We start from the raw sequence: 17,605 nt of genomic DNA on the forward strand, positions 1-17,605 counted from the left end.
ATTTGCTGAGAATCTTTTAATCCAGGATATGCAATAATTTCAAATACAAAGCTTTAGATAAATGCTTGCATGGTATTACCGACAACAAAGAATGAAGCATGAGTCTATGAGAGAGAGAGAGAGAGAGAGAGAGAGAGAGAGAGAGAGAGAGAGTGAGAGTGAGTGAGTTCTCTTGAATTTCAAGGAAGGATGGAGCTAAAAGAAACACATCTGAGGACAGGCAGGATGTGAAAGCTGTTTGAAAGATACCAGTAATAGCTGCTCACACAGTTGATTAAAGGATGTGCTTGGAGTGCAAGCAGGATGTGAAAAGAAGGTCCTTGAAATCTATGCTTTCAGCATCTGCAATAGTGTTAATAATGTGCTGAATACAATGCCTTGATAATGCACTGCACAGTGTGGGTGTGTTCCTTGTCAAATCATGTATATATAGTTTTAGTTAAAACCCCCCAAATGGAAGCCTGTCGACTTATTGTAGTATAGAACAGGGGTGTAGGCTGCAGTGTCTTCTGGCTTTTGTTCCACCTGAACTCTCAATTACTTAATTGGTCTAATTATTTGATTAATTGAACAAACTGAATACCTCTCTACAGGCCTCAAAATGCTTCATAGGTCATATACCTTGAATTAGTTATGTCGAGAGCTTGAGTTGTAATGAAAACCAGAAGACCCTGCGGCCCTCGAGAACTGCAGTTTGGCACCCCTGGTATAGAAGGAAATAAAAAGAAAGATTAAAACCAAACAAAACACAGCAAGCGGCACTCAAGAAATAAGTATATAAGTATATTGAGAAATAAGTTATGCTGTAGTGGCAAAAATACTAAATGGTTTTTGTGATAAAAAGGTTTATAAGTTTTAAGGCTCTGAATGTAAGTCAGTATTACATGTTAAGAAAAGCTTTGCCAGCATGAAAGAGCTCCTCTAAAGCCCCTTTCACACTGGCACTCCTACCCGGGTCCCGACCCAGGTTCTGGTTGCCCGGGTCACAATCCCACATAGTGTGAAATAACATACCTGGGTCGTACCCAGGTTGACCAGGTTGCAGCGACCCACCTCAGGATGTGGGTCGACACGCTTTGACTCGGGTTGAGTGAGACAAAATGCATGACGACCATTCATAACAAACAGCCATATTTTTGTTGCTTGAGACACACTATGAGCCAGATTGCAGCTGGGATGAAGAAACATTTGCTCTACAATGTTTGGGCCTACGGTTCAATCCAGAGAAGCTTGGATGGAAGCATCTGTAACAAACTGCTTCCGGGGCATTGATACACAGGTCAACCCTGCTTTATCAAAAGCAGTGTGAAATGGCGTAGCCAATCCGCATGACAGCAGGTCCTGACTTGAACAGGTTCTGACCCGGGTAAAGCCTACCAGTGTGAAAGGGGCTTTAGATGGGACAGTACTCAAGATAAAAAAAAAAATACATTTCATAGAATACAAATAGAATAACCGTTTGCCAAATACTGCAGCCAGCAGTTACACTTTTACCATGTTGGAAAGGATCGCAGCTGTTTTGTCCTCTGGTAGCTCTAAACATCAAAACATGTTTCAATGGTAAGTGCAAATAAGCAGTATTTTATTCTAGAAAGCCCCTGAGATTCCCTGAAAAGAAACCCAGTGAAAAAAGAACGCTATTCTAGGTTTATCTGCTTGTTTATTTTGTTTAAAAAATACACCTTTTAATTTAAAAAAGTACAACAATAAAACTACTGTAAATGTATGCTTCCCTCCTGTGAATTATATGACAATGAAACTTATCAATTGTGCATTATAGCCACAGGGTTTTTGTTTGTTTGTTTGTTTTATTTTTTGACAGTCCTGTTCCTATTGAATTCGTAATAAAACAAAGCACAACAAAAAAACAGTCACTGTCTTTTAAGAACTGACATATTACGTTCGGTATTTAAAAGGGAATTTAAAATAGTTGTCTGCTGTGACTGATGTCAGACATCAGTAGCCTTTTAGGGGAGGTCAGTAACACACGACAAAGACAATCAGTCTGAATTAGCTGAAAATGACATCTGATGAACTGCGTAGGCCAAGTGTAGTCTTAGTAATAACAACTACCTCTGATGTGTCACCTCTGGTGGTTGCGTTTTTTTGTCCCAGCTTTTTTTGATGTTAGTTGAAGACTATTGCAGGTGAAGGAAAAAGACTGGCAGCTGTGCATATTAAATGTAAAAAGGCTTACCTCCAGCCCACACATTTTCCATTTTAAGTCTCAACTGTTGCTTTAACGATGCATCTTCTCCCTTGGGTCACCTTGACCACATTTGAAATGACTTTTACATTTGTTTTGTCAAGGAGCTACAACCAAACCTGAAAAATGATGTTGAAATGAGGTTGACTCATTGTTATCATTATGTTTTGACAACAGGATACACTATATGAGAGACCTAACTTGTATACAGTAAATATTCACATAATATAAATTATGTTATCTAACTATAACTTAAAAGAAGGTTGTGTGCTGGTGTGCTGCAGAGTTGTCTTTTAAAATCAGGATTACATTGGATCTTGTACAAGAATATGTTATGTAATGTTTATAATATTAATATAATACAGTCTTATGAGAAATCGATCCAGAAAGCTCTTGAATATTATTCTCTTTGGTATTATTTTAATTAGATTGGAAAACACATTTGCACACTTTTCTATTTCTAAAGATAAAGATATAGATATATATATATATATATATATATATATATTATAGATATATATTATATATATATATATATAATCTTAGAGTAAAACCTTGGAGAAAAACCTTGGCCGAATACAAGCCATACAAAGTCACTTGTCTGAATATGAATGTTTATACATGCATTGTAAATATGAATTATTCTTACATTGAGATCAGCATGTGAACTGGGGTGGTGCTGTCTGGCCCTGTATTAATCTTTATTTATACAGCTGGTCTTATTGATATCGGGTTGGTCCACATTTTGCCGCAATGACGGATTGCAGCTCCGAATGAGACATTCAAGGTCATCCCACTCAATCTCTATTGGATTGAGATCCAGGGTTTGTGCTGACCAAGGTAGACTGCTCCTCCCAGATAATTCTGGAGGATGGTTGCATCATCATAATCATCTTCAAAGGTACCCTGACATTCTGGAAGATGGATTTGATCAGCAACAATGTTCATGTACTTCTTTTTGCCGCTTCCAGGGAAACCAAAGCAAGTGCTTAATTAGATTTGTTGTATACTGTACCTGTCTTTCTGTAATGCACATTATCTCTCAAGAGCAGCCTGGTTTAGAATAAAAGGGTTACTTTACTGTACATGTTTGTCTATCCTTTTTGTGTCTGTCGTATATTTATCTTGTCCAATGTCAGTTGCTCTATCAGAGTTTAGCTTCTGAGCCATTAGAATTGTATCAGTGACTGTGCTTTTTCATAAGCTAAACTGCTTATCTTGTCTTGTCGTTCAGTTCAAACACAGTGTCACAGTTATTGTAAAAAGGCTACCTGGATTTATCATATCAAAATCCTAAATGGTGTAGATAATGTCAATACATGTTACCACAGTACTACTACAGCTATGGCCAAAAGTTTTGCATCACCCTGTAGAATTAACAAATGTTGCTTCATAAAGTCGAATGAAACCTGTTGAATAATGTTACGTTAACATACTGAACATACTAACATACATACCGCTTTGTAGTTTTCCATATACCTCACGAAAAACTGATAATTGAAAAATTGAAAAATTCTAAATCTAACATGAAATACTGTACTGCTATTATGGCTCCCTGTAAACCCTTGCGATATATTTTTCTAGTTTCTTATACTACATGATGTTACATAAAAAGATCTCTATTATTATTATTATTATTATTATTATTATTACTTCTGGGTGATGCAAAACGTTTGGCCATAGCTGTATACAGGAAAGATGCAAGTTTTATTATAAAATCCTAGAAGAGAAACAAAAACTATACAGTATTTTCAAAAAGGAAACCATAATATTTACATTCTCCTTTATTAGTTCAACAAATAAGCGTGTGCCTTACTGAATGTTTTTAATAGTGTTATGCAATATGGCATCAATAACTTGTGTTTTTTATATACAACAACTAATACATATATATATACAATTGTAATCATGTTTTGTTATTATTGTTATTATTATGTTTGAAATATACATTTTTTAATGGCAAAATGCATTTTGTGAGGACAGTGAAAGCAGCTGTTGCTGGACCATTGGATAATGGATTCCCTGTGCTCTCTCAGTGCTGGACTTTAACATTGATTTAAAGGTGCAGTGTAACATTAACACATTCTGAAATTGTTGATATGCTGCCTGTATTTTGCCTTTTTTGGCTCACAGTGTGACAATGATAAGCATGTTTTAAGACTTTGGTCCAGTATAGAGAGAGAAAGAAAGAAGAACACTGAGCAAGTTTATTCAAAACATGATTGATTATATGAAACTAATAAACATGTAGTTTTCATGTTGCCCAGTACAGGCATATGCAATACACACTCAAATTATCCAAAACACACGCGACCAAACAAAACATGTCACCAGAGAGCAAGGGAAAATTATTTCATCATTCTTTTATTCATGTTGTGTTCTGACACGGGCAGCTAATATTTCATCAGACTACTATTTGGATGTTGCTTCTTCACCCACTTTATAGGTCATTGATTTGAACACAGCATGCTTGGAATGAAAGATGAGTCTTTCTGCCAGGATATAGTGCAGTGAGACCAGGTTCAGCTTGTCACCAAAGGGCTGCTTATTTAATAGGGACCTCTGCGTATTGTGTTGTTTTTCAGTGTTTCTCATTCCTGGAGTATCTGAGATAAAATTAACATTTACAGCTGAGTATGCCACATTCCTATCTGGGAGAGATGCCACTTGACGACTGAAACATTAAACTCAACACACAGGCAGTACTACCACTGTTTATTACAGCAATGCATTTTCCCCAGATCTCCATACGTTGCAGATGGACCACCTTAATACAAAAGCATACAAAAGTGCCTTGGTTTGTAAGGAATCACATGACATTGAATTGTGAATAGCACAAACAAACCTTATGCACCAGTTACAATATATACAACAAAATAAAAATAAAATACCACAAATTAAACCTCACATTTTGTGATCATAAAAACCCCTACCTATCAATCAACACCACAGGGGTAGCCTATAACAGTGTTATTTCCTAAATTCATTTTACATATGGAATCAAAACAAAACAATAACAGTAATGGTACATGTAGTGGCAGATATACACCAAAACCTGTTTTGCTTTTGAATAGAACAGCAATACAAAAGGCGAATTTGATTTGTGAAAACATTCTATACACATAGATGATTACAAAGTTAGATTAAGCATATCGGGTTTATGGCAATAACTTTGTTTTCCCCATGCACAGACAGAGTATGTGTAATAGACTGTGAGTAATGTTACCTGCTGACTAAACTCGATAGTGTTTCTGGAATGTTATGTTACTTTTTTTAATACTGGCTCTGGCATTTGTGTTGTAGAATTCCTTCCACTTGATATTTCTAACAGTTATGTACTACAGTTCTTTCTTTTTTGTACATATACTTTAATTGTTGGCTTATGCAATATAACAATCAACATAATCATCAATATCATCATCATTATCATTATTACAGTGCAACCACTCTCTTACCACCACCTATTAGCTTCATGTATCATTTGAATTGTTTTGTTTGCTGTTGTGTGTTGTTTGCAATCATTCGGAGTGGCTTGTGGTTCTGTTGCTCCAGCATTGAGTTATTATCATATTCAGTAACATTTGAAAGAATTTTGCTAAGTGTTATGTATAAAATATGTATGGTTGAGCTTTTGTTTGGTTTTTTGGGGGTTTTTTTGTTAGTTTGTTTGGGGTTTTTTTGCATTCACACAACATCAGCAAAAATGTAACAAACGGACATTAAGCTTGAAACATGCCCTCATTCACTTATCCGTATCCTCTTCCTGTTTCCTATAAACCTCATTTAATAATTGGATCTCCTCCTGGTAACCAGATTTTTCCCGGTGCTGCTTTTTACTGTTCTGTCTGTGAGCCTCCACAGTGTCGGGAATAGATATATTAATATCACTATCAGGATTGTTTGAGGGTATAAACAATGAGTAAGAAGCAGTCTCGCCCAAGTCACAGGATACAAATCTATTTTCTCTTCTGGAGTACCGTAGTGATGGCGATCTGGCATGGGTAGAAGACTGGCTGATGTTACTAACTATAGACACTGTATCCATGGCCTCTTCATTGTCACAGATCTCAAGCACTTCCAAATGAATTTTTACATTGGTGTCTGCAATGCTGTTTGGAGAGTCGTCTGTGTTAGGCTCGTGCCCCACACTTTTTGAGCGATAAACTTCGATTTTCTTATTGGTTGGGGTTATTGTTTGACCATCACTACTGACTTCGTAAGTGGAAAGTGAGAGAGTTTTCCCAGTGGGTGCATGAAGTGACACAGTTCCTTGAAATGCACAAAGCGGAATAGCTAATCCCCCACTGGATCTCTAAAAAAAAAAAAAAAAAAAAAAACATGAGATACAACATCTTTTCCTAATTATATACAGTATATGAAACCCATAATACAATACAGTGCAATACAATTTGCTCTTATACAGCACTCCTCATGCGAAGCATCACAGGGCCCTTTACAACAAGACCCAAAAAACAAATGGCTAACAGCCCAGTTTAACAGTAAGCACGTGAAAACAGATACATCTTTAAACCTGACTTAAAAGATTCAGTTGTAGCTGCACCTCTAATATCACTTGAAATAGCGTTCCACAGATGAGGCATGCAACAACTAAAAGTTCTTCCTCCTCCTGATTTTAAGTGACTGCGAGGGATGACCAAAGAACTAATGTGGGCATCCAAACACAATCCGGAATCCATGATAACTCCCAAATTTTTCACACTCTTGGAGAGATTCAAAAAATGTCCATCAACGGGAATATTAATACAAGACGATTTAGCCAAACTGTGCTTGGAGCCAACCAACAGCTCCTCTGTCTTTAGTGGATTAATTTTCAGATAATTAGCAGTCATCCATGCTTGGATCCCACTCAAACACTGAGACAGAAAAAGCAGCTGCCATTTCTGATTTGGAGAGAAATGAATAGCATATTTGTGTGTCATCAGCGTAGCAATGAAATCCAAGGTTGTATTTAGCAATGATGGATGCAAGGATGAGCATATATATGCTAAACAGCAAAGAGCCAAGCACAGAGTCTTGTGGAACTCTGTACTTCACCGGTAAGTTCTGTAAGTTTTGTATCAATACTCAGAATGTTGACTCTACATGGCAGGCACCAAGAATAATGTATCTTTTAACAATGTAATAACTAATACCTAACTTATCTAGGCCTTATATAATGCACAATTCCATAACAGGAACTGTTCGTTCACCTAATGATACACATTAGTATGCTTGAAGTACAGTATTGTGGCATTCTACACATAACTGAAATAATGGTGTTTTCAGGGAGCCTACATTACGTAACCATTTGCATATGCTGCCTGCTTTCACAGTTTAAAAAAGATGGTTTAATACATAGTTCATCAATTTACATCATTAATATTAAAAAATATAGCAACTCAGAATGTTCAATTGTTTGCTACATGCATGCTGGAGTGAAGACCTTGATAAATCTGATCCGACATACACAGTAGTCAATTTCAATTCAAACTAGCTTTGGGAACAGATCAGTCTTGATGTATTGTCAATTTAATTATGACAAACTGTGATTTGATCTGACATGTAAGTATGAAAGTCATATATATATATATATATATATATATATATATATATATATATATATATATATATATATATATATATATATATATATATAGTCATATATATAATTAATAATGCTCACATAGTCACATTTAAAGGCACTTTAAAATGTATGTATGAATTATCCATGCTTTTTCATACAAATGATGCTTTGCATACATGTAAATATTTTACATGTAATTTTTTTTGAGGTTGTAAATGGAATTATGCACTTAAGGATTAGCATGGAATTATGCACTTAAGGATTTGAATCCAGTGCAGGCACATAAAGAGCTTTGGAGAATATCTGAGTGCTTAAAAGCAGTAACAACTGTGCATACTAGAATTCCTGCTCCATAGTGGGGATATTTTAATTTGTGACTGAAGCTGACGACAAACAATGAACAAAGAGTCAGGATGTGGCGCCATTTAAATATAAATCAGTGTTTTAATGTTGTAGAGAGGTTGCTTGAATCATTCAGAACAGCTGCATTTACAAGGCTTGCCATAACATTGCCATTAAGATGCAGGACCACCATGTGCAGACAGGTTGGTGCCGATTCAACAAGTCTGCATGCTGTTTCAGTTGTTCTGTGATGATACAGTAGGCGACCATTCCTGAAAGAACATTACCTCTAACCCATTAAATTCTGCCGCACAGTCTGTGTTAAGGTTAGGAGTAACTTTTGAGATTCCAAAAGAGTCCCAACTTTCAGCCCTCGTCACCTCTGTATTCTTGTCATTTTGAGTCTGACTTGTACTTATATATTACAGGGATTGCATGCTGGTGAACAATCAGATGTGTGGGATAAACCATTTGAAACAAAAAATAAGCGCTTCCTATCATAAGTATAGCTCTGCAATAAGATTTGGAAGAAGCAATGGAACTTGTTTAACAAGAGAAAGCACCTCATTAGATTAGAGTTTGCCGTGGTGCGATTGTATTACCTGTCGAGGTGTTCTTTCAGATTTACTTCGACACCATTCCCAGTCTGCGAGCTCTAGCTTGCGAGATTCTTCGTGGGACAATCTCCTTTCAGGGCCGTCAAACACAGGCAACCCATCAAGATTGTTGTCGTTGATTGTCGTTCCAGCAGTGCTGCTGTAAAATGCGTTAGATCCGGCGGCGCTGCAAGGCTTTGTCTCCGACTTGATTGCTTTGTTGAGTTCTGTCTGCAAGGAGCTGTCCCTCAAAGTTATGGTTCTGAAACCAAGGTTGGCGCGGCTCGGCGGATTACTTTCTATGGGATCAGTTTTTGTCCACTTGGTGCCGTAGTTCATAAAGTTGTGATATGATACGGATTTTTCAGCAGAGCAATTGTTTGCCTGGTCTATTTTGTAAATTCCATACCCTCGATGGAAGGACAAGCTGAATTCAAAACCTTTCTTTTTGACTGCAGAAAAAAAATTAAAAAAGACACGTTATGATATCTCCATATTTTTTTTTTTAATTTTACAAACGCAATCATTACATATTGCTTTAAGTACGTTTTACTTTTGTTACTTATCAGGCATGAAATTATAGGATTTTTGTTTTATTTGGAATCTCTAAACACCTAAAACCTCAACAGAATTAAAAAAGCTAACTACCCCGTACAGGGTCTGAGGCACGCATTTTAGTCCAGTTTACGAATGAGATCAGATGGAAATAATAACATTATATATAGTATACAAAAAGCCTAGTTTAAAACACCCCTGTTATTCAAAACAAAGCATGTGTCACAAGGAATTAGCAACATATACTAGTGTATGAATAAGTGCCCTTACACCTCAGGTTACTCTTCCAAAGGAAACGAAACGAGGTTTATTATTATTATTATTATTATTATTATTATTATTATTATTATTATTATTATTATTATTATTATAAAAGTTTCATCCCACCGGTGCTAGTAGCTGCAGAAAAGTAGAAGCACAAAACTAAAGGAAAAACCACACCACGGTCCCAAGAGCCTTACCCCTTGTGTCTGAAGACACAGCGTATGCATTTCTCCGGCAATTAATAAAACAACCACATGGCAGGTGGATCCAGCGTTCGGAAAGAACAAATACTGGCGTGACTGCAGCAGAGAGCAAGGTCAGAACAAAACTCAGGGTCTCAACAGACTGGCTCTTGAATTGAAGGACATGACTAGCCAAGATCTGTATCTGAAAAACAGAGGATCAGAAAGACATGTATTTATTTACAAACAGCGGGACAGCAGTATGAAACATGTTGCCTTGCTCTACGAATTATATTTAATATATATATATAATATATAATATATATATATATTATATATATTATATAGATAATATAAATATATTATATATAGATATAATATATATACTATATAATATGTTTTATTTTGTTATATAAAGTATATTCATATACGTATTGTTAAGATAATTCTGCCCATTTTGCGGGTGGATCGACAGAGAAGTAGTGTCACTTAAATAAAAAGTAGATGCTACTGTTTCGTTAACGTCATTTATTATTAATATCTATATATTATATTAATATTATTATTATTTGATAATAATAATAATAATAATAATAAATTACCATCATTGGCATCCACAAAATTATTCTAACCATAGCCAGAATTAAAGAAAAACGTTTCTGAGCAAAAAACACAGGAGAATTTCTGGAGTTCTCCACATCCGTCTGATAGTGAGAAGTCGTCGGGCTGGAAGAAGAATAAGTCTCCACTTTGTTCTTTACAAGCACAGGCACAGAATCCCGATTCGTCTCCTCACAACTCCTAAAACTTTTCTCCAGGGGTTCTCCTTGAGGGAGAGACGAGATGTTACTAACCAGTGCCGCCCCATCTGCAACTGGTATTCTTTCAATCTCGGAATAGCTGGGATTCAATCCCTTTTGTTGGTCGCCCGAGCACAGCAGCTGGTTTGTAAGAGGTATGGAAAAAGCTACGACTTTGCAGAAACACAAGGCATACAGAACAAAAAGGAAGATCACATAGGAGCTGGGACTCATTGTAAAGCAGCCCCAATGTGTGGGCGCAAAGGTGCCCCAGCCACATAAAGGTAATATGCTTACTATCAAACTGACTATCCATATAGCTACTATAGCCCATATTATTTTCAGTGGTTGTTTGGCAGCCTGGAAAGCTCCAAACCGTTTGGTTATATAAAAAGTGTAAGACACAATCAACGACGCCTTTAAATTGCTTGATACCCCCTGAAAGAGATACAGAAGCGCTGATGAACTACACAGTGCGCTGGGCTGGTCTTTGCTCCCCCATTGTATGAACAGAAATATAGATAAAGGTATCACGCTAATTAAATCGTCTACGGAGAGAGACGCCACAATAAGGGAAAGCGAGGTCTTACTCCGCATCTTCAGCAAAGACAACAGTGAATAGATGCTACCGGCAAAAGTTAGAATCGTTATACTCAACGACAAGCAGAAGAGCACCGCGTTTCCTTGTCCTTGTCCATTTTGCGAATCCATTCTTTCATATGTTTCTGTAAAAAGGCTGGTTTGGTTGAAAGGCAGGTGGCTGGGTGTTGCTGACATATTAATGAAGATTATCGTACCTCCTTTAGATACTTCAATATCGCTTATTCCGATCCAGCCTGACTGCAGCTCCTCAGTTGCCAGAACTCCACCAAAGTAAGTGTACTGGCACTGTTAGGGGTTGATATCCAGGATTCCAGTGTTCTATGGAACAGATGAAGCTTTCTTCTCGTTCTCTGCGCGCTTACTAACGCCACATCCAGCCGAGGCGATAAAACAATCCTCGGGTTGAATTTAAAGGCTTGTTCACCATACCGGTTCTGAAGCTGCAAGTCTCTGTTTTCTAGCTGCCGCTCATTTGGCATAAAGGTAAAGTGTAGACTCGAATTGCAAACGCCAGTGCCAAAAGACACCACCCTGGTTTAGCGCTGTTAATGAATGCGATCGTGATCTGCTGCTGCCCTCCGTCTCGAGCTGCAAGGGGAGGAGTAGTTTTCCAACCCCTCTGCTTCCTCTAACTCATATCTAAACATTAAATTCCCCAGTGCAAACTTGATAACTCCTGTCCGGTCTGCATGTCCATGTTCTTTCTTTAACGATATAGCACCTCACGTTCCATTGTTTTACTCCAAAGATACACCTCTTGCTTTCCATACATTTCCCATAAATATAATTTATTTTCAAGTGTATAAAGCGAGTTCAATTGTTCGTTAGCCTAATAATAATGGATTCTTTAAAGGTGTCGAGGGAAAGGGTTTTCATTCTATGTCCTAGAAGAATCGATACCATTTTCACTGCATTCCATTTGATTGTAAAGCTGAACTTTTTATTCATCAAACGTGTCTGAAGCTTCCTCCACTGCTTTCCTTTGTTCACTATTTTTGAATCCTAGATTAAAAACCTGTCACTTGTTGGCCGTGTCTGGGCAATATACAGGACACATTGTACCCATAGGAGAATAGCAATATTTATCATGAGGGCTTGCATAATTATAATACTAATAAACCCAGAGGGAAAACTGGAAGAAGAAGAAGAAGAAGAAGAAGAAGAAGAAGAAGAAGAAGAAGAAGAAGAAGAAGAAGAAGAAGAAGAAGAACTTAAAAAAATAAAACAAATAAATAGAATCAGCAATATTTCCAAGAAGGAATGCTTTTCAATAAATGGTAACTCTCTGAAGCAAAACTGATTTCTTGTATTGATTGTTCTATTCTTAAGCACTTGATCTACATTCTTAAGGCTTGATGTAGACATCAATTGTAAGTATCATGTCCATTAAAGCAAAGGGCAATGGGAAGAAATAAGATTTTGTCCCTGTCAGTCTGTCGTCGTCCCCCGCCCCATCCCCCCAAGTATTGCCTGATTGTATTATATTCGCCTAAGGTACACACCATTAAAAATCGATGCTTTTGTCAGAGGATTTTGATTGCAATGTGTACTGATGTTCATACAAGTTCATGCATACTAGACCTATGATTCCAATGATACTTATTATCCATCAATGTGGTTGTACTTCATACTCAGTTGTCGTGCAACTTGGTAGTAACATTATTAGTTATGGAAAATATCGGATTCTGGAGATATAGGGGGTGTCTGTATGTCCATTCATCCGTCTGTATTGCATGTCACACTTACATTCTTACATTAACCTGGGGAATGGTGATTTCATTGCCAATTCTTATTTTATTCTATTTTGTAATAATATTGTTATTTTATTGTCATCAGCCTTTTCATCATACTGATAGCTGTAATTTTGAACGTACAGGCATGGCTGTATGCTACGGACATGCTTGTTAAGGAAGAAATCTATTATTAAATGTATGTGATACATCGACTGCAGTGTTATAGGATAGCATCCCTGCTGAAATCCATTAATCACATCCTGTTCAAGCTAAACCCTTGCTCTGTGCAGAGTTGTTGTAACAAACTCTGCAGAATCCACTGATGAGTGTTCTTGAAAAAAAGGTTTGGGTAAATAGAACTATCTGCTAGTGTCAAACTTTATATTTGTTATTGGCACAATTATGACACTAGATCTCCTGTTTAATGCTGATGCTGGTGCTCCCTCTGCACTTGTCCTCCTTGACCTAACAGCTGCTTTTGACATCATAGATCATAGCATTCTTCTTGACCACTTTCAGAAGTATGTTGGAATTTCTGGAACCTGTCTCTCCTGGATGTCCTCTAACCTATCCAGACGCATGCAGTCTGTTTTCTATGCTGGACACAGTGGCGTTGCAAACCTGGTCACTTGTGGTGTCCCCCAAGAATCTGTTCTTGGGCCCCTTCTCTTCAATATTTACGTGCTTCCCTTGGGCCACCTCATCTGCCAACACAGCTTCCTGTTTCACCCCTATGCTGACGACACCCAGCTCTACTTAAAACTCGACCCTGGAAGCCCCTCTGCCATGGTCCGATTCTCAGCTTGCATTCGAGACATTGAGGCCTGGATGTCTGTTAAATTTCTTCAGCTGAACACTAGCAAATCTGAACTCCTTTTAGTAGGATCTAAAACTCAACTTAAGTATCTAAATATAGCTGACCTGAACCTTGAAAACTGTCTGCTGCTGCCTTCCCGCACAGTACAAAGCCTTGATGTACATCTTGACAGCAACCTTTCCTTTGATGCCCACATCTCCTGTGTGGTCAAATCTTCCCTCTACCATATTCGAAACTCCATCTCTACATTTCCCTCCCAGATGCAAAGATACTTTGTCATGCATTTGTCTTCTTTCGACTCAACTACTGCAACTCTTTATATGGTGGTCTTCCGGCACACACCATAAACTGACTGCAGCCAGTTCGGAATGCCGCTGCCAGGAAAAACATGATCACATCACTCCCTGTCTTGCCCACCTGCACTGGCTACCTGTAAAGTTTAGGATTATTTTCAAAACTCTCCTGATCACCTACAATGCCCTTCATCACACAGGTCCCGAGTACCTCCTCATCCTGCTGACCCGCTATGTCCCTGCCCGCAAGCTGAGGTCCCCCGACTCTGGCCTGCTTGTTATCCCCCCAGAAAAGTGGATCACACTTGGAGAACGCTCGTTTAGCTTCATGGCTCTGACTCTTTGGAACTCCCTCCCAGCTTTGGTGTGGGATTCTCCCACCGTCGCTCACTTTAAATCCGCTCTCAAGACCCACATGTTCTCTCTTGCTTTCCATGCTCTTTAAGCCTGATATCTATTATTAGCTGATGTGTTGTTGCTACTATTTCTTTTATTATGCTACTATCATGTATTATGCACTTTCCACTGTATTTAATGTACTATTTCATGTATTATGCTACTATCATGTATTATGCACTTTCCACTGTATTTAATGTATTATGCTTTTTTTTACTGTATATCATATATTATGCATTTCTCTGTATTTAAAGTATTATGGATTTTCTTGTTGTTACTGCATCTTGTAAAACGCTTTGTGGTGGTGGTTCACTATGAAAAGCGTTATATAAAATAAAGATTGATTGATTGATGTACTGTGGGCACAACAAAGGAATGTAATGTGATTTTGTGACTTGCTCCTTTTTCATAATGAAATTCAGTTTAGCTGAATTGAATTTTAAAACTCACTAACATGCACACTGAAAAATACATCTACTCAGCTAAGCAGATTAATTTACACTTTATCAAATCCCCCCTTTAAAGTTCAATTTTAATTTCAAATGTGATTTCATAGCATTCACATTACTTACTGTCACTCCCAAACTGTCTTGGGACAAATATAAATTATATGTACAGTAGATATATTATCAGAAATCATTGTTTTTTCTTTTTCTTTTAATTTGCCCTGATGTACTTTCTGTGGAAATATATTGCAGCTTCTTAAAACCCACAACTGCTCATTATTCAAGAAGAACAAAAAAGAACTGAAGAAAAGCTCATCTCAATTGACAAGGTAATAACTTTCCTAAACAACAGCACTGTGGCTTTTATTGTTTTGGCTGCGTTTATGCCACGCAAAGCAACATTGTTTCTAGTTTCTAAGCCCAGGGAGAGAAAAGGCTAATTATCATTTATGAAGTGCATTCATTCAGGAATCTGAATTTACAGTAACGGTAGATAAATCACAAACCACTTGTTTCTGTATCCAAGGACAAACATCCAAATGAATAGACATAGTGGACAAAGAATAATAATAGTAATAATAATACTAGTAATGATGCAATGTCACTTCATAATTATTGCTGCTATAGCCTTTACTGTAGTTGAAACAAATATTGGTGTACTAAACAGAGGCATTTAAATGATAGGGAATAACTGCATGCCATCAAGAAGCAATCACATATGTCTGTACATTTGTATGTATGTAATGTATGTATGTATGTATTTATGTATGCAATGTATGTATGTGTGTATATATATATATATATATATATATATATATATATATATATATATATATATATATGTATATGTATGTGTGTGTGTGTGTGTGTGTGTGTGTGTGTGTGTGTGTGTGTGTGTGTGTGTGTGTGTGTGTGTGTGTGTATGTATGTAAGTACAGTGCCTATAGAAAGTCTAAACCCATTTGAACTTTTTTTCACATTTTGTTGTGTCATTGCCTCAGTTTCATGCATTTAAATGAGGATTTTTTTTTTCTACTGTCAAGTTCCTTGGGGAGAGTTGATGGACAGCAATCTTCAAGTCATGTCACAAATTTTTGATTGGATTTAGGTTGGGGCTCTGACTGAGCCACTCAAGGACATTTACCTTTTTGTTCCTTAGCCACTCCAGTGTAGCTTTGGCTGTGTGCTTTGGGTTGCTGTCATGCTGAAAGGTGAACTTCCGTCCCAGTTTCAGCTTTCTTGCAGAGGGCAGCAGGTTTTCCTCAAGGACTTCTCTGTACTTTACTTCATTCATTTTCCCTTCTATGCTGACAAGTGTCCCAGTCCCTGAGGATGAGAAATATCCCCATAACATGATGCTGCCACCACCATGCTTCACAGCAGGGATGGTGTTCTTTGGGTGATGCACTGTGTTGGGTTTGTGCCAAACATAAAGCTTTGCATTTAGGCCAAAAAGTTTAATTTTAGTTTCGTCAGACCACAAAACTTTTTGCCACATGGCTACAAAATCTCCTGAGTGTTTTTTTGGATACTTCAAATGCAATTCAAGGTGGGTTTTCTTGAGTAATGGCTTCCTCCTTGCCATCCTACCATACAGACCAAATTTCTGGAGTGCTTGTGATATTATTGTCACATGCACACTTTGACCATAAAAGCCTGTAGCTCTTGTAAAGTTGCCATTGGCCTCTTGGTAGCCTCTTGGATCAGTCGCCTTCTTGCTCGGTCATCCAGTTTGGAGGGATTGACTGATCTAGGCAGGGTCTTGGTGGTGCTATACACCTTCCACTTCTTCGTCTAATAATTGTCTTGACTGTGCTCCAAGGAATATTCAAGGGCTTTGATATTTTTTTATACCCATCCCCCAACCTGTGCCTTTCAACAACTTTGTCCCTGAATTCTTTTGAAAACACCTTGGTGCTCATGGTTGAGTCTTTGCTTTGAAATGCACTACCCAGCAAAGAGAACCTACAGGAACTGCTAAATTTATCCTGAAATCATGTGAATCACTACAATTTAACACAGGTGGAGGCCACTCAACTTGGTGTGTGATTTTGAAGGCAATTGGTTACACCTGAGCTAATTTAGGATTGCTATTACAAGGGGGGTGGACACTTATCCAACCAAGCTATTTCAGTTTTGATTTTTAATTAATTTTCTACAAATTTCCAGAATATTTTTTTTATTTGGAAGTTGTGGTGTAGGATATGTAGATAAATGAAAAAAAAACTATTTTAATGCATTTTAATTTCAGGCTATAAGGCAACAAAAGGTGAACATTTTGAAAACAAAATGATGTTCCTTCAGCCCACTGAATTGTTCATATTTCTTTGATTTAGATTAGATTTCTTTGTTCCTTTCAGTGGGTTGATTATAATCAGATTGGCCAGTAATTGCTTTCTTGAAAATGTTTCTTCTGGGTAATACATTGATATATCATTATGATACCAGAACCACACACACACCTGCCTTGTAACATCATCCAGGGTAATCTAAGCCATGTATCAATTAGCCTCTCCATACAATCTCTTAATTAAATCTAAATATTGAATTTCTAATTTCATGGCACCCAGTTCCAGCTCAGGCACTTGGAAAGAGAACTAAAATATTAGTATTGGTTGTGAAATGTTTCCAACAAGATTAAGGCAGGGGATAAATCAATGTTGACATTAGAAGAGAAGAAGGACTTAAAAAATGTTTTATACATAAGGCATATGTTCCAAAGAGACACACTCCAGCTTATGCAAGGTATTATGTGACATGGCTGATGTAACATTTCTGTCATAATTGC

At 37.3% G+C, this 17,605-nt stretch overlaps 1 protein-coding gene across 1 annotated transcript; it reads right to left on the reverse strand.

The window, feature by feature from the left end:
* Positions 1-4,528: 4,528 nt before the first annotated feature.
* On the reverse strand, positions 4,529-11,668 carry LOC121327238 (probable G-protein coupled receptor 149). The gene is made up of 4 exons (XM_041271152.1): positions 10,332-11,668; positions 9,745-9,934; positions 8,735-9,180; positions 4,529-6,518 (listed from the first exon to the last, which is right to left on the reverse strand). The coding sequence occupies exons 1-4, from the start codon at positions 11,304-11,306 to the stop codon at positions 5,949-5,951; spliced, it is 2,181 nt and encodes a 726-aa protein (XP_041127086.1). The 5' UTR covers positions 11,307-11,668; the 3' UTR covers positions 4,529-5,948.
* Between the last annotated feature and the right edge of the window lie 5,937 nt (positions 11,669-17,605).

This window comes from Polyodon spathula, chromosome 14, assembly GCF_017654505.1.
Source record: "Polyodon spathula isolate WHYD16114869_AA chromosome 14, ASM1765450v1, whole genome shotgun sequence".
Classification (NCBI taxonomy): Eukaryota; Metazoa; Chordata; class Actinopteri; order Acipenseriformes; family Polyodontidae; genus Polyodon; species Polyodon spathula.

Coding starts and splice junctions, on each gene's coding strand:
- LOC121327238 (XM_041271152.1), bottom strand. CDS start 11,306: ATGTCAGCAACACCCAGCCACCTGCCTTTCAACCAAACCAGCCTTTTT. Junction 9,935..10,331: donor TTTTGTGGATGCCAATGATG/GTAATTTATTAT, acceptor TCTGTTTTTCAG/ATACAGATCTTGGCTAGTCA. Junction 6,519..8,734: donor CTGAAAGAACACCTCGACAG/GTAATACAATCG, acceptor TTTTTTTTTTAG/AGATCCAGTGGGGGATTAGC.